We start from the raw sequence: 25,427 nt of genomic DNA, 5'->3' as shown, positions 1-25,427 counted from the left end.
CTATGTGTTAGTGTCTCAAGTCTTGTTTGAAATTAATCAGTGCTCTCAGTAGGAACACTCACCTCCTCAGAGGAATAGGCCCTACATCAGTTCCAGTCACATCTTTAGCCATTCTCTGGGCTCTGCTGTTGATCGTGCTGAGATAATGGAATGGCATGAAGTGTTTCAAGAATTGGGAATGGGAGTGGGAAACCCTCATTGGTTTACACTAAGACAGGACTCTTAATGCTTGCAAGTAATTGCTTTGAATGAGCTTGGTAGCTAATGCTATTCTTTCAAAATGTGTCGTCATACCAACTAAGGAACCAGAGCTGGAGTGAACACTGGGTTAGGATTCCCTAGGGTTATGATAGATTCTGACTAGAAATAAAGGTCACTTGACTTACGGATTCTTCAAAATGGTTACACTGAAAGTAACAAGCAAAACACCACAGAAACCAGTGAATGTAGCACTCAGCTAGAAGGTGCATTAATAGCACTTACTCCATAGCCAGGTAGCTCTGTGGTTGAATTTGCATTCCTAAAAAGCCCTGTTAAGATAGTTTGACCAGCTTCATTTATTTTCTCTCTTTTTCACATGCAGATCAACTTGACATCATTTCAATGGCTGAAACAACAATGATGCCCGAGGAAATAGAGCTAGAGATGGCAAAGATCCAGAGACTTCGGGAAGTCTTAGTCAGAAGAGAATCAGAACTCAGGTTTATGTAAGTATCAATTCCTCTCGGAAACACTATGCAAAATTAATCAAAATAGCAAAGAATGCTACTTAGAAGACTTTTATCTGCTTGACATTTTAAAAGGAAGAAAGATAAAGAGCATCCCAGCTAGGTGAATGCTTGCAAAATGCCACTGGGAAATGATTTTTGTAGTTGCAAAGGAAATTGTCTTTTTTATTCAGCATGATTTGCAGACGATAAAAATGGGATGTGTTACGTACAAAAGGAAACTTCAGCAAAGTACGTGTCTACAGAGCATATTTTTGTACCTGACTTCAATCCTGTGTGGAAAGGATATTTGTCTGAAGGAAATATTAACAGGTAGGAGATTGGAGCTTCTGAAGTCTAAACTATTTCAGGCTTTATTCCTCACTTCATTAGTGGTCTTAGTTCATGACACAAGAGTGCACGCTGTGTTCCACAGTAACAGCAGCCAAGATTTGACGTTTCTAAATGAAAGCCATTAAGTTATAAACACAAAATACATTTCCATAGATCAAATTAAATAACAGTATTCCATGAGAGATTTTCAAAACTGCCGAAAGGGTCAGACATAGGAGCCCAAATGAATGTTAATGAATACCAATAGAGTTCTGATGATGGAGTCCATAGAGTTTGTGTTCTTAAATTGCTGAATCACTTAAATCACTTAAATTAGCACATGCTTCTTTTAATAGCCTTTGGGAATTAAATATATATATATATATTTGACTTTGTCTCATTAAAAAAATATATTTTACTTTTTATTCCTAACAATAAAGACAAATGAAAAGGATGTTGCAAGTAATACTCAAGTAGTACAGCAGCAGATGTTCTTTACTGCCTTTCATTCTAAATAGCTTTCACTCACAGTGAGTCAGTTTTATTTATCTTTTAACAACATGCTGACTATTAACCTCCTGTTGGACAAACATCACAACTCAGTTATCTCAGTGGCCCAAGTTTTGTACCTGCTTAGCCAGACAAGTTACCTAACTCTAACTCATGGACATGCTGGAGAAGGCTTTATATGCAGCCATATGTATTTCTTTCATTTATTTCCTGAAGGAGTGGATTGCTAGTGCTCCAAGACTAGAAATCTGTGATAGGTTATGATTTTAAGTAATGTTAGGAGTTGATTTCTTCTGACAGGACTGGATTTCCCCATGAATTACCTGTAAAACCTGCATGAAACTGTGCTTGATTTGACTTGGACAGTGTGCCTGCCAACTAGTAGTGCTGCACCTATGCTCATACCAGGGAGTCAAAGATCAGCTCTAATGAGAAACAGATCACTTTAGATCTTACACTTCCTTTAGCCTTTTATTCTTTTACAACAAAAGAATAAAACATACAAATAGTAATGGAGAAAATGTTTGCATTCCCATTTTTTCTCTCACGCTGTGAGAGAAGTGAGTAACAGAATAGAAATTCCTTTGATTTAAATTGGGTGGTTTTTAGTTCCTACCAAAGCATGAACAAAACGATCAACTAATAAATTCCATATCAGTTTCACATCCAGCCATAGATTATATGTTCTTTTTTTAAAAATAATGGTTCATTCTTCTCACTGTCTCGCTGAATTTCTCAGTTTTTGTATTCACATGTAGCCAGATCCCAAAGCTAGAAGAAAGCATATTGTAGATTTACTTCAAAGAAAAAGAAAAAAAAGAAAAAAAAAGGAAGTAAGCTGGAGAGCTTATGTACTGAGTGTATCATCAGCACTAATGATGCTCTCAGCTTTACTTAAACCAGCAATCACCACAGCTTTTCACAGCATGGACATTGTATTTTATAAGCATTTGCACTCAAGAATAAGAAACAAAACACTCCAAACCAAACCTGTTTTTGATGAAAATCAGTGCAAACTCTTCCCCTGTTAGAGCTATGGAGGCTTAATTCCTGGAAAAAACTTGTTCTAACTACTAATTGAAATTATTGTTTTCTTCAAAGAAGAAGTACAAAGCAGACTGAGATAGAATAATAATGAAACTCACTGTCACTGATTTTTGAAACAGCTCTGCAACAGTGTTTATTGAATTTCAATACTGTTACTGTTATGCCAATATTTTGCATGAAGAAATGCAGTAGCCTTGAAGTAAAGCGCATGCAGCAGAGAACTGATCCAGGTTAGCATAGCAGCCAGTACAAATGCAGAAGAAACAGATCTAGGAAGGTCTAGGAAGGCCTGGACGCTCAGAGGGACAGCAGTCAATTTGCATGTTCGCACTCTTCTATACGTGAATCAGCTGATGTGCAAGATCATCGTGAATATTCTTTCAGGCAGTTCCTCAGCTACTGTCTGTATAGTATGTCTGTGGGGTTTTCTCGGCCTCAAGGAACACGAACTCCAATGAGGGAGTCCTTAGCAAGATACACAGTCAGCTTTGCTTACATTGAAAGTTAAGGCACTGAGGCCTTATTGTAGTGGGTGTTAATGTAAGGATTAACATTACCTTTCCTCTGCTAAACAAAGTAACACCGGTGACTAATGAAGTCTGTAGGACAACAAAAGGGATAAATGAAATATGTCGCTCCTCTGTCATTACAGCAGTGTACTTTACTGTGCTCACAGGTGCTAACACTTCAGTATCTAAATAAAATCTTTACAGAGTGGTTCATCATCACTAACAGCTTTAGAAGAGTCACCCTGTAGGGTGAAAGAAAGAGTAGGACGGCAAAGAAATCAAAGCCAGTTACTTAATCATCATTATTAACTCAAAGCAAGACCTGGCAGATCTGAGGAAAGGAATCAGGCAGTGGAATTAAGCTTAGAAAAAAATTGATTTAATGGTATCGAGCGTAAAAGGTAGTACTGAGCAGTGTTCAAAAACCATGCAACACTGTGTATGTGGTTCTTTCTGATATAAATCCAAGCAGATTCTGTTTGCCCTCTTATCTTCCAGCCAATGCCTATCACACATATCAGTAGGTCAACACTGGATTTTCAGTTTTCAAAATTAAAGAAAATGCCCATTGTATTTGAACAAATTTCACATACATTTCTGTGATCACGTATTGATTTAAAATACCAAAACTTGTTCTTTTAGTTAATTAATTCCTCTCTTTTTAGTTCCATCTCTTTGCAGCAGTCTCACTGAATAAGCAACTTACTTTGTGCTCTACAGGATGCTAAAATTACTTACAGCTTTGCTCCAAGTCAATGACAAAAAGATTCCTCTCTGCAGGTAGAAAATTTCCACCTTTTGAAAGAGATTTGGAGTCAGAGTCACTCTCAGGATGCTGAAATCAGTCACCAGATAAGAGAACTCACCCTGCTGCAGGTTCATGGTCCTGGTTAAAGGGGAAGGGCACCAATAACCCCTTTAACAAGGAACATACTTTATACTTCAGTTTTAGAGGGAGCCCTTTCCACTGTGGAACCACAGGAGGCAATGCCAATGCCTGCTGGTTCTCGTGGGTGAAACAAGCATTTAGACTGTATGAAGGAAAATGAGATGTGTGGCAGCTCGACCACATGATACAAAATGGCCACCCAGTCTGTGGCATGTGATATAAAATGGCCACCCAGTCTGTGAGAACTCAACTGCGTGATACAAAATGGCTGCCTGGTCTGAAGGAGCTCAGCCACGCAATACAAAATGGCCACCCAGTCTGTGAGAACTCAACCACATGATACAAAATGGCTGCCCAATCTGTGTGTGCTCAGCCATGTGATCAAAATGGCTGCCCAGCCAGTGGGAGCTCAGCCACGCGATACAGAATGGTCACCCATCTCTGGTACCATTGCACAGACCTTCTCTTGATACCTACCTTCCCGTTCCAGTGGTTTTCAGGAGTTTTTCCTTCCTTACAGGCTCCGTGTGCTTCCTTTACTTTGTCCCAGGCTGTATGGCACGAAGGGCCGTGGGCTGCCAGCTAAGCTCTCAAAGCACTGTGTTTTTCCATGACCGTCTCTGATGACTATGACTACTGCTGACAGCTTTCAGAAATTGCATCATCCCCCACCAGAGAAAAATTTGAGCATAGACTTCATCAAAATTGTCTTAAAATTCAGAAGATATCCTTAGGATGGTGTTTCACATTGTATCCCTGTACTGGGCTCACCAATCATGTATGGGCCACAGCTCCCCAGAGCACTATCTGCTGTTTGTAGTGCCAGACCAGCAGCTGTCTGTTGAAGAGGAATACCTGTGTTTTCTCTAAGATGGTGGTGGTGTGTGCCAAAAAGGGCAGCTTTCTGATTTTACTTGTTTTTAGTGATACAAAGAAATATGGGAAGCAGAATCAGCTGAAACAATCACTTTACAAGTCACAGTGTTTCTCAGACCTTGGTGCAACCTGCATATCAGATATCAGCCTTTGTAGGCCTGTCCTTCGCTTTGCTCCCTGCTATTGTTGCCTCCTTTAAGAAAAAGAAGGGCAGCTGAAGACAGCTGTGCTCTTCCCGTGTTATTTCCAGATGAATACATACTTGCTATGGAAAATTATCTGATGTTTATTTAAAGCACACTTTCAGATTATAAAATTAAGATTTCCTCAATTAAATAATGCCCGTATTTGCATTGTACAATCACATTTTAGACAAATGCCTATGCACAAAAATCTACACAACTTATAGTGTGTAATTTCTTTAAGTTATGCTATCTCCAGCTCTTCCGGGTTTATTTCCAGAGGAGCTGAAGTCTCAGCCCGCAGTGATAGGAGACAGACAATATGTACGTAAGAGCATCAGTTTATAGCTAGCTGGCATTCCCTCTCATTCTTATCTCATACTTCTCTCAGCTGATTCCCTAAAATGTTCTCTGTAAGATGAGTTTTGGGTCAAAATGTAAATTTTCAATCTGTCTTTGCGCCTGAGGAGAGTAAACATACCACTTTAGAACATGCATGCTCTCCCTTTCAAATTCTTACGTCCCACTTCCATTTATTCTTTCCTAGTGAGATGACAGACCCAGAAGCCAAGAGAGCTGCTCATGCGGCTTTCTCCTCATTGCACATTTAATGTGTTACTGCTCTGGATGCTTGTGTGGGGCTTTAGAAGCAGTCTAAGATTCATATCACTGCAGAGCATGGAAATTTACATGCTGAATGACATGATTGTAAAAATGGATAATACATGCGTTAGCTCCATTTAGGCAGCAAAACCTCAGACCGCTGATTCAGTAACAGATCAAAACTGATGCTCACAATCATTTGTGGTGCAGAATTCATGTATTTTAAAATATATTAGTATATTCTCACCCAGTAAGTATTAATAGCATAGGTGAGATTTCATCATCCACAGATACTGCCTATGGCTGTGAATAGAAAAGGCACTGAGTTCATAAGAAATAGCAGTCACTGTCATCATGAAACATGCTCTTTGGGAAATCTGCCAGTGCCTGATACTGCTGGCCTCCCAGATGGAGAGCAGAACTCGAAGCCAGCTATACTGTATGACCTTGAACTAAAGCTGTGCAAGTTGCTTCTACCTGTGATAGCTGTCTTGGGAGTAGTTAATTCTGCCATGTAGGCAATACCAAATGGCAATTTTTTAATATAGGGCATATAGGATATTAAATAGTAAGCCCTACTAGGTTGCTTTAGGCGATTGTTGAAAATAATTTTTCTTACCTCATAAACCTTGTTTTATCTATAAAAATGTTACAAACACAATGCATCCAGTGTTTGCTTAATGGCTGTGCTGTTATTACAGTGCTAAACTAACACTGAAAAAAACAGAACTACCTCCACATTGACTTAGAGTTTAAATTGGTCTTTGTACAGTCTCACTATTAGCTGACTCCCTCTTCTCCAGAATGCTCATAACATCTGCATCATCTGCATCATCCAAATTCTCTACAGATCCATTCTGGTTTTTGGACCATTTTAAATTATTATATTGGCTGACTTGTAATGTCAGAAGCAATTACCTTTTATGTGGATGTGTGTGCTGTAACTTGACATTGCCCTGGTAATAAACTCCTAATAGTAGCCCCACAGTTTCATTAGCTAGCCAGAGTACTAATTAACCCTTGTAGTCATTTTTGCTTGTTTTTTTTTCTTCTGTATTTTACTGTTGTTTGTTTATTTGTTTGTTTGTGGTTTTTCTCCCAATTAGGCTTACTTTTTGTTTTCCTTTTTAATATTTATCCTGTTCCCACTTTTCAAAAATCAAGAAATCTCTCTTTTGCTACTATGACATTGATGTAGAAATAGAGGTGAGATAGTAATGATTGCTATACTGTAGATAATATTGGACACAATGGTGGAATTTTAAATTTAGTGTAAACTGATCATGGAGAAACATTCATAGTCAAATTTCGTTACAAGGACAATAACACATAACAGAAGTTCAATAGGATTCTTGCTTTCATGTCTTTTGTGGTAGCTGCAGCATACTGGTGTTTTGAAGTACACTGGGGTATGTCTGCTGAGTGCCTAGCTTTATGTGATCACTGCAGAGCGACACAACACCAAGTTACACAAGAGCTGCAGAAGTGAGAGGTTCATTCATTTGGTTGTGATTACCTTCAGTATATGGTTATGACCTTTGACATGGTCTCCCCCCCACATCCTTATCTCTGAATTGGAGATTTGAAGGATGGACAATTTGTTGGATAAGGAATTGGTTGGAAGGTTGCAGCCAGAGGGTTCTGCTCGATGATTTATGACCAGGTGGAGGCTGGTAACAAGCAGTTTCCCCCACAGGTCTGTCTTGGCACTGGTACTCTTTAACATCTTTATCAGTGATGTAATGATGAGATTGTGTGCATCCTCAGCAGGTTTGCTAGTAACACCAAGCCAAGTGGGGCAGTTGATATGGCAGAAGGAAGGGATACCATCCAGAGGGACCTTGATAAACTTGAAAGGTGTGCCCTTGTGAACCTAATGGGGTTCAGCAAAGCAAAGTGCAAGGTTTTGCACTTGGGTCAGGGTAATCTGAGATATGTATGTATACACACCTGGAGAAGAGCTCCTTGAAAGTATCCCTGCTGAGAAGGACTTATGTGTCCTGGTAGATGAAAAACTGAACACAAACCAGCAGTGTGCTCTTGCTGCCCAGAAGGTCAATGGTATCCTGGGCTGCATCAGAGAAAGAATAGTCAGTGGGGAAAGGGAGAGGGTTCTGGGATAGGACAGGAGGCTTCTTAACTAAAGGAGGGGATATTTAGATGAGATGTCAGGGGGAAATTTTGCACTGAGAAGGTGATAAGGTGCTGCAACAGGCTGCCCCGAGGGGCTGTGGAAACCCTGTCCCTGGAAGTGTTCAAGGCTAGATTGGACGGGGCCCTAAGCAATCTGACCTAGTATTTCATCTAGCAGTTGGCAAACATACCTGCAACCTGGGAGTTGGAACTTGATGATCCTTCAGGTCCCTTCCAACCTAAGCCATTCTATGATTCTGTAATTTCAGTGGACTCTCTCACTTGCATTTTGCTAAATGCAGGAGAGTATAAATAGATCAGCTGTGGTTCAGCAACGGACTGGAAAGTCCTGAAATGGACTGATTGCCAGTGTTTAAGTTCATACCAGATACTTTTATATTCTGTTCATCTTTGATACAAGATGGTTGTTCTTCTGGTTTTAAAAAGAAGAAAAGGTCAAATGTGGAAGCTAATAAAGAAGGAAGTTTATCATCAATTCTGCTAATGATGCTATTGATACAGAAAACTTGAGGTTCCTGCTTCTACTGCCCAACAACAAAAAATAAAACTACAGACCAATGTAAATTAACTACACATATGAGTTGTCCCTGTGCTTCTACATTCACTCTTCTGTATAATATTGTAATAGGTGTTAAACACTTATGAATATATATCCAACGACCCCATTGTATATTTTTAGACAAATTATCTTAAACAATTTTTATAGAGATACATTTCCTTCCATAGTGGGGCATTCCCAGGAATGCTCTTGCTCCTGTTACTAGTGAAGCTGACAGTAACACTTCATAACTGACAGAGGAGATGGCTGAGCTCAAGAGAATTTAACAATGTCAGTAAGAATGAAATATAGGCAGCTTCTTCAGACAACGTTCTGAATTTCTGTGAAGTATGCCTAAAATGTGACCTCCAGGGACTGGTATTTTCAGGTCCTGCCACCTTCAACTGAATGAAATGACAGCTGAATTACAGCATCGCTTTACAACGTTGCAGTCCAGTGCTTTTATCCACCACTCTTCCACTGAAGAGTGCTTTTAGCAAGAAAAGTCAGGCTTGCTTAATTTAATAGTTAAAGGTAATCATAGGATTTTGATTTGTAACCTGATGTGTGAAGCAGGCTGGTCAGCAATCTGTTATCTGACTTGCCAGCTTTGTGTCTTCCAGCCTGAGAAACACAAGATGCTGAGCTCAGTAATAAGGTGATAATCCCATATGCTGAGGGCTGCTCCAAAAGTAATGCCTCCTGTTTTATTATGTTGACCCATGATGTCACGAGGCGGATGTTGGTGGAATGACAGTGGAAACCGAACCTTCCCACCAATATCCCATGATATTTTGTTGCCGTGTGACAGATGGCAGCAGAGGAGCATTCTGACAGAGTGGTGTCAGACATGGAAGTGTGTATAAAGCAAAGGGGTTTTCTTCCATTTGGAAAACATGGCACCGCTGACATTCATGGGCACTTGCTGAACATTGATGGAGACTGAACAGTGTCTGTTTGCACAGTGAGGCACTGGTGGTGTGTTTCAGCAGTAGTGACAGTGACAGCTGGTCACCTCTGCTGGTGCAGATTTATGAGCATGGCATGCAGCTCTTGTTCATTGCTGGCAAAAATGCACAGGTAATGGTGGTGAGTGTGTTGCAAAATAGTGTTTGGTAGCTGAGAATTTGCTCTATCCAATAATGTTATCGTGCTCTTTGCATCTGTTGTGGTTTCCATGGAAATAAATAGGAGGTATTACTTTCAGAGCGATCTACATAGTTCTAACCCACAAATCTTAAACATTTGACAAGCTTGTTGGCTCTCTTTTTCTTTGTCAGACCATTACAGTGAGCATTTACTGGTTTTCCTATTGCCTTTTACTATCATTTTTGCCTTTTTTTCTTCATTTCTTGAAGAAAGCACAGCTATAGCTAGCTACTGGGTTTTATAATAGGGAGTCAGGTTTTCCCCAGATGGAAAGAAGAACTGTCATGGAACAATTTTTATTGAAACAAAACAAAATACTCCTTCCATTTTCAGTACAGAATATTTTGTTTTTAGTTCCTCTCTGTCTGCCATTGTCTTCTATAGCCTCAGAGACCCTTCAGGGCACAGCTGAACGGGAGGTCTCCTTTATTTCTTTGCCCTGCACCCCCTCGTCCAGATGGTGGATGACAGAGGTGACTCACGCTGTCACCTCACTTGTGGATCTTATGGGAAGGACAGTGCCTGCAGCATTCTGCTGCTGGTAATTGCACCAAAGAAGCATGTATCAGGGTTGAGTCACCATGCCCGATTACTGAAGACTCTTCCGACCCATTTATTTTCCTGTCGTTTTGTGACATGTTTAGAAAATCCTTTGCTCATGCTGTTCATTCATTTTGAGCTATTTTTTCATTTTTAGGGGCAAACAAAAGAATCTGCTTTTAGGTTTTGATAAAACAGTTTGAATACCAAGAAAGAAAGTAATACAAGCTTCTGTGGTATATCTCCAAGCATACAGAAGGTTTCTTGCAATAAGCCATCAAAATCCAGAAGTGCAGAATTACATACTGTGTGTCAGGAAAGTCCATCCCTAGTTCAATGCTATTTCAGTTTCTCCAGGAATGGATCTGGGCTCTTAATAAGAGAAATGTTTTATCATCCTCATAACTCACATATTCAGAATTGCTGGGCAGACATTTAAAGTTTAGCCTTGGGGGGAAACAGACATATTGTAACCGCTGTTTGGTTTACTGGTGCTTTTTCTATGACATCAAAGATGATTTTGCAGGGACTGCAAAATCCAGAGGACAGAGAGTTCAGCAAAGGTTGTGTTGATATAGCAAATTTTATGCATATGTCTTTGGAGATTGCGTAAGCAGAGCTGAAAGATATCATTTCAGTACCCTGGGCTACTCTATAGGGATCCTTCTGCATTCAGCACAGAACAGCAGCCTGCTTGTGTTGCTCTCCTTCGAGAAGAGCACTGGGTGCACAGGGAGCATAGCAGTGCTCTTAAATAAGCTGGACAGTAGTCTGTGCAGCTTTTCCTCCTGTCCATCTTGCAATCTGACGGATCGCACTTACAGCATGGAACATCAAGTGCTACAGAATAGTCTCAGCACGTCTCAGCACTTCTCTGTAAAAGGTTGAGGGACCCAAAGGGTTTATTTCTCTGTGCTACGTGTATTCCTGCTCTCTTTAAGATTGCCAGAGCTCTTTTTATACTTCCTTGAGAGGTCTGACAGTGCTACCGATATGCTCTCCATCAAACCCTGACTGTCCAGCACAAGAACCAGAGCACAAAGGGGAAAAGAGAAGGAGGTTCATCTAACAGTCTGGATTAAACAGCCTTCAAAGAGCTTTCTTCCCCATGAGACCTTGTTCTTTTCCCTTTTCTTTGAGAGCAGTGAGGTGGACCTTGCCCACAACATCGGTTGCTGCCCTACATACAGTGTTAATTGCTAGGAATGTTTTTTAGTGAAAAACAGCTATTCTTTCTGCTTTCATTAAGTCAGATGGGATGAATATATCCCATATCCCTCCTTTAGTAATTTAACCATATCTTTTTTTTTTTTTTTTCCTTTTAATTTGATTTTTTTCCTAATGGGCACCATGGAGTGGATGAGAAACACAAAGGCTGTTTGACACAGATGGGAGGAAAGATGTTCTGTGTGCCTAAGGGATTGGTACAGATGGTCAATTGAATCTTTGGCCATCATCAGAATGCACTGGTCTATGGAACTGGGACTCTGGAGAAGTCACCTGGAGCGTGACTTTTGGAATGCAGGTTGTCACAGAGCTGCTGCAGCCCTGAGGTGCTTGGCCACATTTTCACTTCTCTCCTGTGAGTTATGAGACAGGAGAACGAAATGCAAAGAATGCATATGGAGAGTGCAAAACGTATGCTCTGCAGTCAGGTGGAAAAGAAAAAAAGAAACCTAGAATAGTGGAGGCAATTGCATCTACAGTTGCTGAAAGGGTATAAAGCCTGTACTTTTCCCACCAATAGGTAATATGGAGCACAGGGACTCCACAGGGACTCCCAGACGTAGATGATTTTGCTCACTTGGAACATACTACCAGTGGTATTTTAATGCAATGGCATTAGCTTTTGGAGTTTCTTGAGAAGGCAGAGAGCCAAACTGAGGCAGTGAAGTAATAGCATCTTTCAGATCTTTCCAGAATGGGGCCCAATCTTCCTCAAAGGAAAAAAGTAGAAACTCACTGTTCTCTTCACTAGTTGAGGGTCTGACCCTCAGCTATTTGAATACAGCAGTTCAGCAGTGAATGTTTCTTGCCAAAAACTTCTTTCTGTTAATCACGGCCATTTTCTTCAAATATATTAACACTCATTATATTAAAATGACACCCAAATGGCATGAACATTGAATGAATAAGCAGCTGCGTGGCTTGCTCACATCCCAGCACAGTTTGAATACTGATTCTGTGAGGGGACAGTGTTTAAGATTGTTAATTGATAGGAGTCATTTCAGTACCATTTAGCATGATGGATCTCAAAAGTAAAACAGGCTTTGCTCGTGATCAGTATGAATATGAGGAGTCCAAGTAAGAAAAATCCTTTGTATTAAGGTCTCTGCTGCCAGGTGTGCTGAACATACATGGCAGTGAACCATGGGCTAGCCTTGAGGATAACATGCTGATCTTGCCAATAACAGCAAGCCTTGTAAGTCAGGTGCATAGCAGGAGTGCAATGCCTTGAGAGACAATTAAACTTTTATTATCTCAGTGACTTCTGGAAGTCCAGAACAGTGCCCAAGCCCCTAAATCAGGAGGTTAGCAATAAAGAATTTTATGAGAGGTATTTCACTGTGACATCTGGGGAAGAGAGAAGTAAAAAAGATACTAGAAACAGGTGTCATAGCACAATGAATGGAAGGGAACTGGCAAAATGGAGTTGATCAAAGCAGCAAGTAAGACAAGGATCAGCACAATCTACTAACATGAGCAAAGCATCTGAGGGCCGGCTCCCCATGGAGACCTGCATTCCGTGCAGGGGAGGCAGGGAGAATAAAAGTTCTTAGGTTGTGATTAAAATCTGATTCGTGTCAGACACACCTACTTCTTCCACTTTTCACTTAATTCTGTAATTTGACTGCACTGTCCTTTGTGCACTCGCGCACTCTTACTCGCATGCTCTAATACCTCGGGTTTCCTATCTTGGAATAGCATTGTGACAACCCAAGCTCTGATAGAACTTCAGCTTCCTTTGGGTGCTCAGGCAACAGGCAAACCACCCTTCAGGCACAGAATTATAGAAGAGTGATTCACAGATCCGGGCAGACAAGGATAATATCAGTGACAGCTGAGTTGAAACATGTACAGTTAATTAAATGGGCTCTTTTTGTGCTCTTTATGGTGTGATTTCCAATGGAACCCCATGATGCAGCCCTCAGAACAAGTACATGAGCCTTGGCTGCCCGTGTGACTCAAGCAGTAAAATACACCTCTTGCTAGAAAGACAGTGCTGAACCTTGCTAACTTCAGGACTAAGTTAGTAAGGTCACAAAGAAAATTAGTAGTAGAAGGTAAAGCTCATTCTGGCTGTGCCAAATACCACACCAGCTTCTGCTGCCCCTTTCCACGACCACTGCTGCTCTCCCTCTTGCCATTTTCCCAATGAAAATTGTTGCTGCAGTGCATGCACCATAGCACACCAATGTTTTCCATAACTATTAAATATATAGAGATACCTGCTCTGTAAAGTTTGATTCAAGATACAACTAAAATAATCTGCAGTGACAAGTTGGACCTCCATACAAATCAGTAAGACAAGTAACCAAAGGCTCAACAGCAAAAGCTGTACTATAGTCCATATCTGTTACAGCTGGTGAATGAACTGCGTAAGAATCCCCAGGTTAAAACCCAGCCCTTCAATGTGGTACACGTCCCAGGAAAGGAACAGTACCACATACTCATATGAGATCCATCTGGTTCTGTCAACAGGGGATGGGATTTGCATGTCTCTGACTGTGCTTTTTCTCTTTCTGCAGGATGGATGACATTCAGCTGTGCAAAGACATTATGAACCTTAAGAAGGAGCTGCAGAGCTTGGTAGCTATCCCAGGTAATGGCTGTCTCTAAGTCAGTATCAGGATAATGCCTGGGCAATGCAGGAGATGGTTTCAGGAGCACACCTCTGCTCTTAGTGCAGACCTCCCTCAGAAACCTCCACCCAGGGCTGTTTTGTATAGTCTGTCTTCATGTATTTCCTTCTTCGTCTGGTCCTTATTTTTATTTCTCTTTTCCTTCTCATCTTTAATCTTCTGGCGTCCACAGTTGTTTTCATGCTGTATTTCACTGCTCCCTTGATGGCAAACCTGCAGATAACACTCAAATAAGGTGCATGTTCCCTTGCTCTTGCACTCCCTTGGGAATCTCAAGGGAACCAACCAGCACAGAGATGGTCAAGCAGAAAAGACAGAGGGCTGAGATAACAGGAAGAATGGAGGTCTTAAAACCATTACTGTGAATGAGAGATTTTTTCCTAGATATACCAATTCATTGTCACATCTGTTGTTAAATCTGCCTTCCAGAGTAAAAAGAAACAGGTTTATACAAAAAGCAAGAGGCAAAAGCATGCTTTGCATTCTGCCTTAAATTTACTGCAAATACATTGCTCAGGGAAGGACTGGAGTTGTGTGCAGTTTTACAATCCTCACATTCAAACTCCAGCTGAAATCAATGAGAAGTTGTGCTTTGCTACAGCTTTGCTGTTTTAGATCATCCACAACAGTCCTGCTCTGCTTGTTTTGCAGATAGATTTTGAAAACACTGGGAGGCTTCACCAGGCTATCTACATTACACTCCACATTTTTAGCACCTCTCAGATGTAATCTGTTGCCTCCTCACTGCGAAGGACTGGTTTTCACACTCCTTTCGTTATGCTCACCTCCTCCCCCTACATTTTATTGTGCAGCTTTAAACAGTATTCTCCCCTGGAAGGAGAGAACAGGTCAATCATGAAATAAAAAAGAGGTCCATTTTTCTCTCTCTGAGCCCATGTATTCTCATTTAGATAAGAACTTCCACTTTTCTCTGCTCTCAAAGTATGTTCACCATGTTGCTTGTATTCCCCTTCTTTACACTTCTTAGTGACTTAGAGGTCACACTGGATTTGTAGCAACGCTGTTGGTATGTTGTTGGTTTTCAAACGAGGTGGGAAAGGATTATGAGTGATGAAAAATAGCTATGCATGAATACCCTTGCCTCACCTCTTCCGGACTGCAATTTTCTCAACCCCTTTATCTTCTGCCTAACTCCTAGGGTTAATCAGTTTGAGGGTTTTCGATGCGATAGTCTGTTTGTTTTTCCCAATAACCTTTTTGAAACTATTTTCCAGTCACAAAGCGTTAAGCAGAAATCAACAGACAACAGTTTCTCCTCAGCACTACGCAGATATCAGCAAAAGTTCAGAATTTACATCTGAGCAGTTCCAGCAGCACCACCTTTTGGCAAGAACACTTTCACCTTCACAAAGGCTGTGCTGGCATTGCCACAAAACAGAGTTCTTACATAGCACGTAGCTAACCTAGAGAAAGCACTTCTGGAAATGGGTTCATTCATAGCACCATGAATCAGAATTTTCCTTGCACTACAGATCCGCACAGGGCCCTGCTCTTTGGTTTCAGTGGGCTGAGTTAGCCAATGCAGTCAGTGTGAGGCTTTGAGTTTATGGTACTGTGCCACAATACAGGATGCACGCATTTCAGGCATTTGGCAGCTGGTTTTCTAAGGAGAGGAGGGGATGGGAGAGCAGTTTCACAGTCCATGAAGAGGGCAGATGGAAAGAAGTGGAAAGTAGCTCCTATTATCAGCAGCGTAAAGAGAAGATGCCTTGTTACCAGATTTTATTTTACGATGGTTCTGTCTGTCATGAAATAGAGAGAAATTGTTCCTTTTGGAGTGTTCCCATTTTCCCTGAGATTAAGAGGAGCTGGTGTATCTTAATGAAGAAAAATGGACCTTTTTTTTTTTTTTCCCTGTTACTGGAGGCATTGGGGATTTTCAGTTCTTGGTTCTTTGTTTTAAAGCCAAAACACTTCTTTAAAAAGATAGCAAAACAGCAGAGTAGCACCTTATAGAGTAATTTAGCATTAGAAGTAATAGCCTTGACAAGCCTTTCACAAAGACCATAGTGCACTAACTGAACAAAAACAAGAGATGGTAAGAAGAAAGGAGGCAGCAGACAGAACTGCATGGTTCTGCAGTCACGGACTTCCATCACCAAAACATTCTTAGACAGCTGCAGTTCCCCTGCCCAGCTTCCTGGAATCTGAAGTAACAGCCTTTTTCTCCCTGCCCTATTTCTGACCAGAAAAAGAAAAAACAAAGATGGAGAAACAAAGAGAAGATGAACTGATTCAGAAGATTCATAGACTGGTGCAAAAAAGAGATTTTCTTGTAGATGATGCAGAGGTGGAGAGATTACGGTAAGAACTAAAAGCAACCAAATTCATGCTGAAGATTTCATTAGCCTAATTCTACACTGGATAAGTGACAACATTTATACTGCCAAGAGAAAATTGGTCTTTTAAAACCCATTACCAAATTAAAAGCTTCTGCCTTATTCTGTGGAAAAAGGAAAACAAAAACCTAAATTACTGCACTTCTGCTCTCCATGCCAGCAATGTCCTAATTGACATCCCATGATGACAGAGGAGTTTAGACATTTTCTCATCAGAATACGACTGGGCATTTACCATTACAAACGGAAGGATTGTCACTGCTGCCAGAGGATCTTATCACTGGTGGTGCAGACACCTCAATTATTATCATTGGTACTAAGTTTGCTCTCATTATTCCTTCCCTGTTGTAGCATTAAAAAAAAAAAAAAAAAAGGAAAGGCAATTGCTAATTTAGGTTTACCTAACCTAAATGATAAGCGAGCTGGGAATCTCAGCCCAGAGTCATAGTCTTCTTATACAGCTGACTTTGAGCTGCTGCACTGAGTTCCAACGTCACATAAATAGTCAGGATTTCCCTGTTTCTTCCCCCCCTCTTTAATTCTGCAGTAATGATTCAAGGCTCCATCAGCCCATTTAGTGTGAATGACAGTATCTACTCCAACACATTGCAATTCTAAGCAGGCAAAGGACCAGGGGGAAGCAAGCTTGCCAGTCCTGCAGTTGATCAAAGAGAGCAGGCCAAAGGCAGCAGGCTGACAAAAAGCCTGAGCTAACAACATAATCCAGAGCTGATTCTATGTGCAAATTGCAAATGCTGGCAGCAGCCAGACACTACAGAAGCCTAATTGTAGGCTTCTGAAAGCATAGTGCCATGCACTGTGCAGATGTGGCTACATTGGCATTGATTGACAGTTGCAGTAATAACTGATGCTTTGCTTTAAAGCTTTGGACAATAAAGTCTGCTTTTGCTCTGAAATACTCCAACAGTGCTCCCACTGTTAGTGTTTAAATAAGCTAGAAGAGAAACTAAAACAAAAACATCCTTATTAGAGGCTATCGAGGACCGTGACATCATCTTGTTCCCAAGATAATATTGTGGCCTTCGTGGAAACAGAAACATACTTTGTTTTGGTGAAGACTGTGCCAGTGGAATGTAAGATCTCATTTTGTTTAAGTTGATGTTTAAATTAAGCATGCTTATATCCTCTGCTTTATTTTGTAGAGGAAGGATGGTGAATGACTTTGAGGCCATCTTAAAATTGATGATGCTTTATGGTTTAAATCCTCTGCTCAGAGAATATAGCAAATCCAGCACTGTTTGTAAAGAGCTTTGGGGAAAAGTTTCTTTGAATTCAAGAAGAGACTCATACATGTTTTCATGTAGGCAACTACTGTGCTTTAATAAGCAGCAAAAAAAAAAAAAAAAGTTTTTGATGAGAAGAAAGCCCCTCATTTAGTAGTGATTTGATCATAGCTGTTATGCCTTTTACTGTCCTGTTGGCCAACAAAGAGTAGTCTAACATACTTCTTTTTTTCAGGGAGAAAGAAGAAGACAAGGAGATGGCTGAATTCCTCCGCACCAAGTTAAAACCCTTAGACAAAGCAACACAGTCTCTTACCAGTGAGTTCCTGAACATTAAGAAAAATAATAGGAATAATCTCAAGGACAACTGGATATAAGGGTGTATCAATGGATGTTGGGCCAACCACTGCCAAATCTAGACTACAGCCACTTAGAATCTGGATGCCCAGTTACCCCTTAAAACTGAATCCACATACAACCACTTCAGATGGTTTTTTAACATTTTAAATATGCAAACTATATTGGTATATTACCACAACCTGCTTTTGTAAGCAACTGGTTGTTGGTGTTATTTTTTGCCTCCAATTATTTTCCCTTCTAGTTTCACAAAGAAGTCTGGAAAACCCTCATAAGCAATATGCTGGGTATCTGAAGTCAAGACTGTCTAGTTTACAGCTGGCAAGATGTATAATTGCAAATATATATATATATATATATATATATTTTTTAACTTCCACAGCTGCCCCAAGTCTCCTGCATCTTACCACCAAAAATAAACTTGTCAACTCATCCAAATTGATTACAGATAGTACTACAAATACACACATTTCCTGATCCCTGGGAAGCTTTTAGTTCCAATTTTCACACAGAATTGTCACAGCAGGAATTTTAAAAGGAATTACTAGATTGATTTTCACCTATCAGACATGGAAATGGTTAAGTGAGAACAGTGTCCATGGATGGTAAATTCAGTCCCAAGCTGAAGAGGTTAGTACCCAAACACCACCACTTTGCATAGATCAACAGCTTGCTATAGAACATTCAGGAAAACATGCAATGACTGAAGTGTGAGGTTTGCAGAAACATTTTCAAGATCCATCACTAATTTTTATCCTTTTAGCATGACTTACCTTCATTGTTAGTTTATTTTGTGTTTATTAAATACAACGTTAGTGTTGTAGTTCTTTTCAACCCCCCAAAAAATGAAAGCCTGCCTTTTTCTTGTTCTTGTAGGTAGAGCATCCAAGTTTAAGAGAATAAACTTTACTAAGATTCTTATTCTTCAGCTCTGTGTTTAGAGATGCTCAGTACAGTAAGTGATTCTCTGTGGGAGGACCTTTTATCTGACCATGCATCTGTGAATGAGTACCTGGACTGAACAAGATGCAAGCAGCTTACCCTTAGGGAAGTCTGGATTCTTTAACCCTTCCTAGTTCCTTCCTCAAAATGGATAAGGCATCTTGAATATTATCACTGAAACAAATTTAAAAGGTTTGGAGGTAGATGGGGAGAATAATTAGTTATATACTTTAAACCAGAAGCAGGAAGGAACAGCTTGATTGTAACAGTGTCCTGTCTTGAACACTGCAGGCAGCCCAACAGAAAAGAAGGCAGAACCTCCTCCAAGCAAGCCCGCCATTGCCAAGGCAGGATTGGCCATCATTAAAGATTGCTGTGGAGCCACACAATGCAGCATCATGTAGCTCTGGGCTCTCTACCATGTTTGTTGTCTTTTCAGATGTTTTCACTGAAGGAAACTGTAGGGTAGAGGCATCTAACAGCATCCCACTAAATGAACGAAGATCAACTGTGGTGCAGCTGTAACACATGGAATGTACAATGGCAGGTTCTTCACTGTTGCATGGATCACTCAACACGCATGCCTAAAAAAGCAAGAAATCCATATAGTGGCTGTCCAGTGACCAGAAGAGATCTGTAATACTGTTAACAAAAATATCCCTGTGATAAAAGTGAAAGAAGTTTCATCAAGTAATGTGTAAAAAAGCAATTTTAGTAGGTCACTTCATAAGAATTTGTTGTATACCTTCCTCCTCTCACAAACAACACTCAAACATTTGCTGGAATATTCTGTTTTGGCTACTTTTTAAAATAAGAGCCACAGATAGCACTGCAGTATGTAAGACAACTGATAGATTAAATTAAACAATTTTAGGGTAACTGATGTTACATGCAAAATCATCATCACATTAGCTTGTAAGTTAACTACTTTGCTGTGAAGTTTCACTTTGAATTGTTTCTCAAAACTAAATGTCAGTAACAAGAATGCTGCAAGCAGATATAGATCTTATACCCTCTGATTTCTGAGTTACTCAAAATATGCTTTCACTGGGAAAAGTAAGTCTTGGTAAAGCTCTAGAAAGCACAGCTACAGTGATTGGTATGTAAAGGATTATTCCAGCTGTCTTATTTCTCTCACAGCTCTTCACTTCACAGAGTCAGAGGGGTAATTGCAAAATTTTTTGCCTACTAAAGTTGTATGCATTATGAGATTACCTGCCAGTGATGGGCTGCTGGGAGAAGAGCTGAACACACCAACACAGAACCAACATTTAACTATTAGCTTAAAACCAACTATTAATTGCATAATTAATGACCATGAGAAATAGAAGCTATTAAGTGTGGGGAGACATTAGCTACCCAATACAAATTGGCCACAAGACAAATATAAAAATACAGAAGCAGACACTTGTGGTATGAAGATGACCATATTCTACACAAAATAGGTTGAAAATTAAGGGCAATACAGAAAGACTTGTGTGTTTCTCCATTTAATGCATTTCTGGTCTCTATGCAGATTAAAACTGTAGAATTTAATATTAGCTGTCAGTAGCTGGTGTGTGACTATGTGTATTGTGATAGGTGTAAATAATAACATAAATGTACATGATACAATGTGAAAACAATCTCAGGCTTAGAAGTAACAAACCGATAGCAAAAGTCCTTCAAGTAAGAAAGTTTTAAAGAGTAGCTTCAACTTTGCAAAACCAGCCAAGTTAGATGTGCACTTGTATACAAAAGAACCACAAAAGTATACAAAAGTTATGCATAAAGGGGAAAAATACCAACAGCAGAGCTACCCAAAAAGAATAGACTTGTTTTTAGAGAAAGTATCTTACCAAGTTTTGAGGAGAAACACCATCAAGAGTAAATCAATATGTTCTTGTACAAATTAAAAACAACTCTCTAGAATTGGACTGGTTCAATGAAGAACATTTGCACTTCCAGAATCACTGCAGACTCGCTTGTGATGCAGGACTGGCGGTGACAAGATCCTTAAGATTTAAGGGTTGAGGAAGAAATAACACCAAAGGCTTCCACTAAGACATGAAGCACATTACATACTTTGTTCAAAGATGTGGAAAGAAAACACGTCCAAGGCTGAATAGTCAGATACAGTTGGACACCCATTGCACAACATATAAGGCTCTGTAGCTGTTAACAGCTACTCTGTCTGGTATGAATTGGAGGCTGTATAGCACCCATGTACTTATGGGAGTTCTGGGTGGAACTGCTTTGCCTATAGGGGAAAATACCACTGACTTCTGGCCAGTTCAGCAGAATTTGCTGGTACCCTATTAAGATACTGATAATTCCTGATGTCTTAAGGTATAGATGTGTTACATCACAAAGTCAAAGGGAAGTTAAAAAATTACAACTTGCAGGGAAGCCTTAGAAGGGTCCACTGTTACAATCAAGTATTGCAAATGCCAGTAAGTGAAGGGATTCACATACAGGTATCAGAAGACAAGAGGTGACTTAAGAACATGAGAGTTTAAACCAGGCTGTGCTGATGACCAGGATATGTCCTATGTGCCACACAGCTGCCTACCACCACTCCCTTAGAAAGAAAAAGCAATCAGCAAAACATAGGTCTGTAATTAAAATTTCACTGACATAAAATGAAGCAAAGGCCCAACAAATGTGAACATGATATGCCCTGAGGGACTTGATAAACAGCAGTATTAATGAAAGTAAACTTTATTTCCAGAAGCACTACCTTAGCTGAAAGGTTTTCCGTATGTGGCTCCTTTGGATGGGGAGCTCACAATGCTGTTCCACAGTAAAGTTGTTTTCTTTTTTTACAAAAATAAAAGGCTGAGCTCTCAGCTGGGGTCAGCAGCACTGGTGTACGGTGTTGTCCATCCAGAACACAGCAGAGCCCTGATGGTTTGCTTCAAACAACAGCTGTGATTGAACAAATTAAACTTGGGAACTGTGCAGAAATCAGTCCTTGTGTTAAGAAATGAGACAAAAATACAGTACTTACCCTCAAGTATCATAGCTTCCATAACCCAATGAATACAGAACAGTGTGCACCCCCCCCCCCCCCAGTTCAAAACCAGCAGAAAACTTGAGACAAGAACATGTAGGTGGCCACACAGCGCACCTGCCATCATTTCAGAGCCAGTTCTCCAATGCCTGTCAACTGTCTGCAAAAGGGAAATCTGTTTGACCAAAGCATGTAAAACCTTTTCTTGAAGTTCTGGCTGTTCATCCAGCCAAAAAGGCAGCAAGGCGTCAGAGAGAGGAAAATTGGAGGTAGATTAACACTTCTCTGTGAGCCGGTAAACGTGGCTAAGCTCTAGGAAGGATCTCAGTTTGCAACAAGAAAAGTGACAAAGTGCTATTTGTACTGATCAGTAGTTCTACCAGCAAATGGTTCTCTTGTACCCTTCCCCTAGGTCTGCTGACTCTTCAGCAAAGTTAAATGTATTTCCAAATAAACTAAGCTGCTGTATTATACTAAGCATGTGTTGTTTTGTTCTTAATACTGAAGGAGGTGGTTGTGGGTTACAGTGGGATGCATTCACCACGCTGCACTTTGCAAAACAAGGATTACTGTTCTGCAAGAAAAAGGATTTGCTAAGTTAGTACTGCAAATGAAATGGTTCTTACTGAGAAAAAAAAAAAGTTCCTCCAGCAGGCCCCACAGGAAAGCAAATAGTTAGTCAGTGTCGTGCCTGTCCCAGACAGCTTCAAAACCTCACAGCAGCCTAGAGCTCCAAGCATTTGGAAAAATAACTGTCCCAATAGAACTGGGTATCATTCCAACAAAATCCAGTTCAGCTCAACAGAAAGCTTTGAACATAACCCTGCAGCCCAACTGAGGAACGTCTGCTCAAAACCAGCAATACATGGGGAGAGAGATTGTACCATCCAGACTTCCTCTGCCTGACTGTCCCAATGACTGCAGGTTACTCACGACTTGTTACCCAAGACACGAGTTCCCAAGTTCTTTCAGGAACATTTCCCCTCATCCTCCAAAAAGAAACAGTAGTAGTTTACTTATTTTTCAAGAACACTGCATACACCAGCATCACGTCCCATACAGCTGCAGGCCGATCTGCAGGGCTGGAAGTACTCGGGCACGCCTTCACCTTCGTGGGTGGCTAAGTTCACGTGAGATTCAGTTTTTCGTCACACTTCATGCCCTCTCACACAGACATAAGAGCACACTTCCATTTGCAGCTGTGCAGACAGTTAAGGAGAACAGTTCTCCCAATATTCTACTCAGTTTGATCTAAAGCCATGCTATTGGCACTACAAAGCACTTACAGCTGACTGAAGTCTACTGCTTCAAATGAGTTAGAGCTCATTCTACATGAGATATAGAATTGCACCCTCAGAGACATGGTCCCAACTCTGAAGCAGCTAGTTTTGACTTGAATTTCAAAGGCAGCTAATGAATAGCCAGAGTTAACTCTTGGCAGCAAAACTTGAGGGATTTCAGACTTCTTACAGTGGGTAAGACTGAAAGTTCTAGCTGAGAACAGAACTATTTGGTTCTAGCTGGAAATTAGTCTCACTGGCAAACTGTTAATACGTGTTTCTGATCATGAATGTATTTGAGAGGAATTTGAAGGTTCAAAGAACTTCAACTTTAAAGCTTCTCTCTGAATTCCTTTCACACGTTGTGTTTATACTACTCTTAAAAAGTCACTAATCTGCAATCCAATAAGGTGCTGCTAGGTCTTGCTGCAGAATGACCTCATTATCCCAAATCTGCTGGCAAAAATTTCAGCCCTTGTCTGAGAGTTCTGCCCTCACACTTCAGCTTAAATTTAAAGACCTATTCAGATAAAGGTATCTGTACTTCCAACAGTTCTAAGTACAACCTGCATTATCAGGCTTCTGACTGCTTACAGCTAAACTGATTAAATCAGTAAGGAAAATAAATGCAACATCAGTAGAAATTAACTAAAAGGAAAACATGCTTTCCATTAGATAAGTATTCTAGGCTGGATTAGTAGAGAAACTAAGAAGGGTCTTAACAGATTTTTCTTATAGGGAGCATTTCTTACTCTACACGAAATGCTCAGAAATAATACCTTCAAGTATCACTGTTTGCTTCCTACATAAAAAAAAGCTCTTTTTATTCAGATTTAAGTTTTACTTCCTCCATTCACATGATTCTAAACATGAACACAGTCCGTACAAGAATACTACATTCACTGTAGCAGTGCATGCTGGAAAGGATTTGGCATTGTACCACATCCTCTCAACAAATACTACAACACTGTAGAAGAGTAAGATCTCTAGTTACCTCAGCTGCACACATTTGCACAATGTAGCACACCATATTACATATACACACACACACACACACACACACACACACACACACACACACATCAGTAAAACGTTGACTTGAGTACATCAGCACCCTTCAATGGGCACACAGTACCCTGAACTGGGCCAAGCATTGAAGTCATTCAAAGCCAGAACTGACCTCTAGTTTTCAAAGGCACAAAAGAAATAAAGTATTCCAATTGCAAAAGTTTAGTTGCAAAGACACATTGCTTTTCAAGTGCAAGGCAGAAGAAATTGACAAGATTAAGAAGCCAACAGAGTTACAGACTGATAAGCGGGCTTCACTGATGCAAACACTCTTCGGCCATTCACTTTTCTGTAAGCGGGTATCAAAGCTAAGCAAGGCTGGGCAGCTCAGGTTCAATCCACACCGCACCACCCAGAACCAAACCCCTGAATCTGTCTAGAATACAGACAGTACTGTCATTTCTTGGCCAAATTATTCCACACTGTACCTGAAACAGCAGCTAAGCCTGATGCCCCCAACTCTATCTCCAACTCTGACCTTATGCCTGTATCTCTTGTGATTTCTAGACATGAAGAGAAATAAGTTAAAGCACAGCTCACCATGCAATTGCATTATTAAAAGGCAAAAAAGCAAATCATTCTGAAATAGTTAATTTAATCATAACTTTAATTGATTTAAACAGATGACAAGAGAATGAAGATGAGAACATTCACAGCAAGAAAAACAAAAATCAAACTCACCTTTTGCAGTTAAACACGTAATGTGGCATGAGGATTTTATTCACATAAAAACGTTCACAACTACCAAAAGAGTGAAGTTAGAGCAGTGACGATTTGTCTGTAGTGTTTGTTATGCTTTAGATAAAGTTCTTACCACTTTCCCACTCCTCTTTTTGGAGAAAGGCGTTTATTACACTAATTATGTTGTGTTAAATACCTAAGCAGTTACTTTAAAACTGTTGACTGAACAAGTATCCTATGAGGTCAAACAACCATTCACCTGGGGCAGACATTTACTCTAGCAGAAATTCCTTTTGTCAGTTCCATTAATGAATGTACTTAGATCTCATGCAGCTCTTTACTTCTGTCCATAAAAAATGAGATGTAATAATCCAATTTAGTTGCATATTTTAACTACTTGTTCAAAGCTGTCTAGTGAAGCAGCAAAACAACTTCCATGCCAAACTTGTAGCTCCTGGTTAACTACCATCCTCAGCAAGCTAGAAGACAAGGCTGTTTTACCCAAAAAGACTGGATAACTTCATTGCACAGCAAGATGTCTTACTAGTTGGATCTGTACTACATTAATCACATCTCTATCTTAACATTTCAAAGTGAGATTAA

At 40.2% G+C, this 25,427-nt stretch overlaps 1 protein-coding gene across 2 annotated transcripts in view; it reads left to right on the top strand.

The window, feature by feature from the left end:
* Positions 1-22,253, top strand: part of BMERB1 (bMERB domain containing 1) — a 44,786-nt gene extending 22,533 nt beyond the window's left edge. Inside the window, exons 2-6 of one of the 2 annotated variants that reach the window (XM_042828246.1) lie at positions 584-707; positions 13,787-13,860; positions 16,111-16,225; positions 17,740-17,822; positions 19,095-22,253. In XM_042828246.1, coding sequence (XP_042684180.1) covers positions 584-707; positions 13,787-13,860; positions 16,111-16,225; positions 17,740-17,822; positions 19,095-19,207 — 509 coding nt within the window. In that variant the 3' untranslated portion in view covers positions 19,208-22,253. Of the gene's footprint in view, positions 1-583; positions 708-13,786; positions 13,861-16,110; positions 16,226-17,739; positions 17,823-18,243; positions 18,746-19,094 lie in introns of those variants that run through there. The other variant, XM_042828247.1, reaches the window with a different exon arrangement.
* The last annotated feature ends 3,174 nt before the right edge of the window (positions 22,254-25,427 follow it).

This window comes from Centrocercus urophasianus, unplaced genomic scaffold, assembly GCF_019232065.1.
Source record: "Centrocercus urophasianus isolate 14NV4802_14NV808 unplaced genomic scaffold, USGS_Curo_1.0 seq_29, whole genome shotgun sequence".
NCBI classification, from domain to species: Eukaryota; Metazoa; Chordata; class Aves; order Galliformes; family Phasianidae; genus Centrocercus; species Centrocercus urophasianus.
The sequence above is the reverse complement of the archived record's forward strand: the minus strand, read 5'-3'. Positions and strand labels throughout refer to the sequence as shown.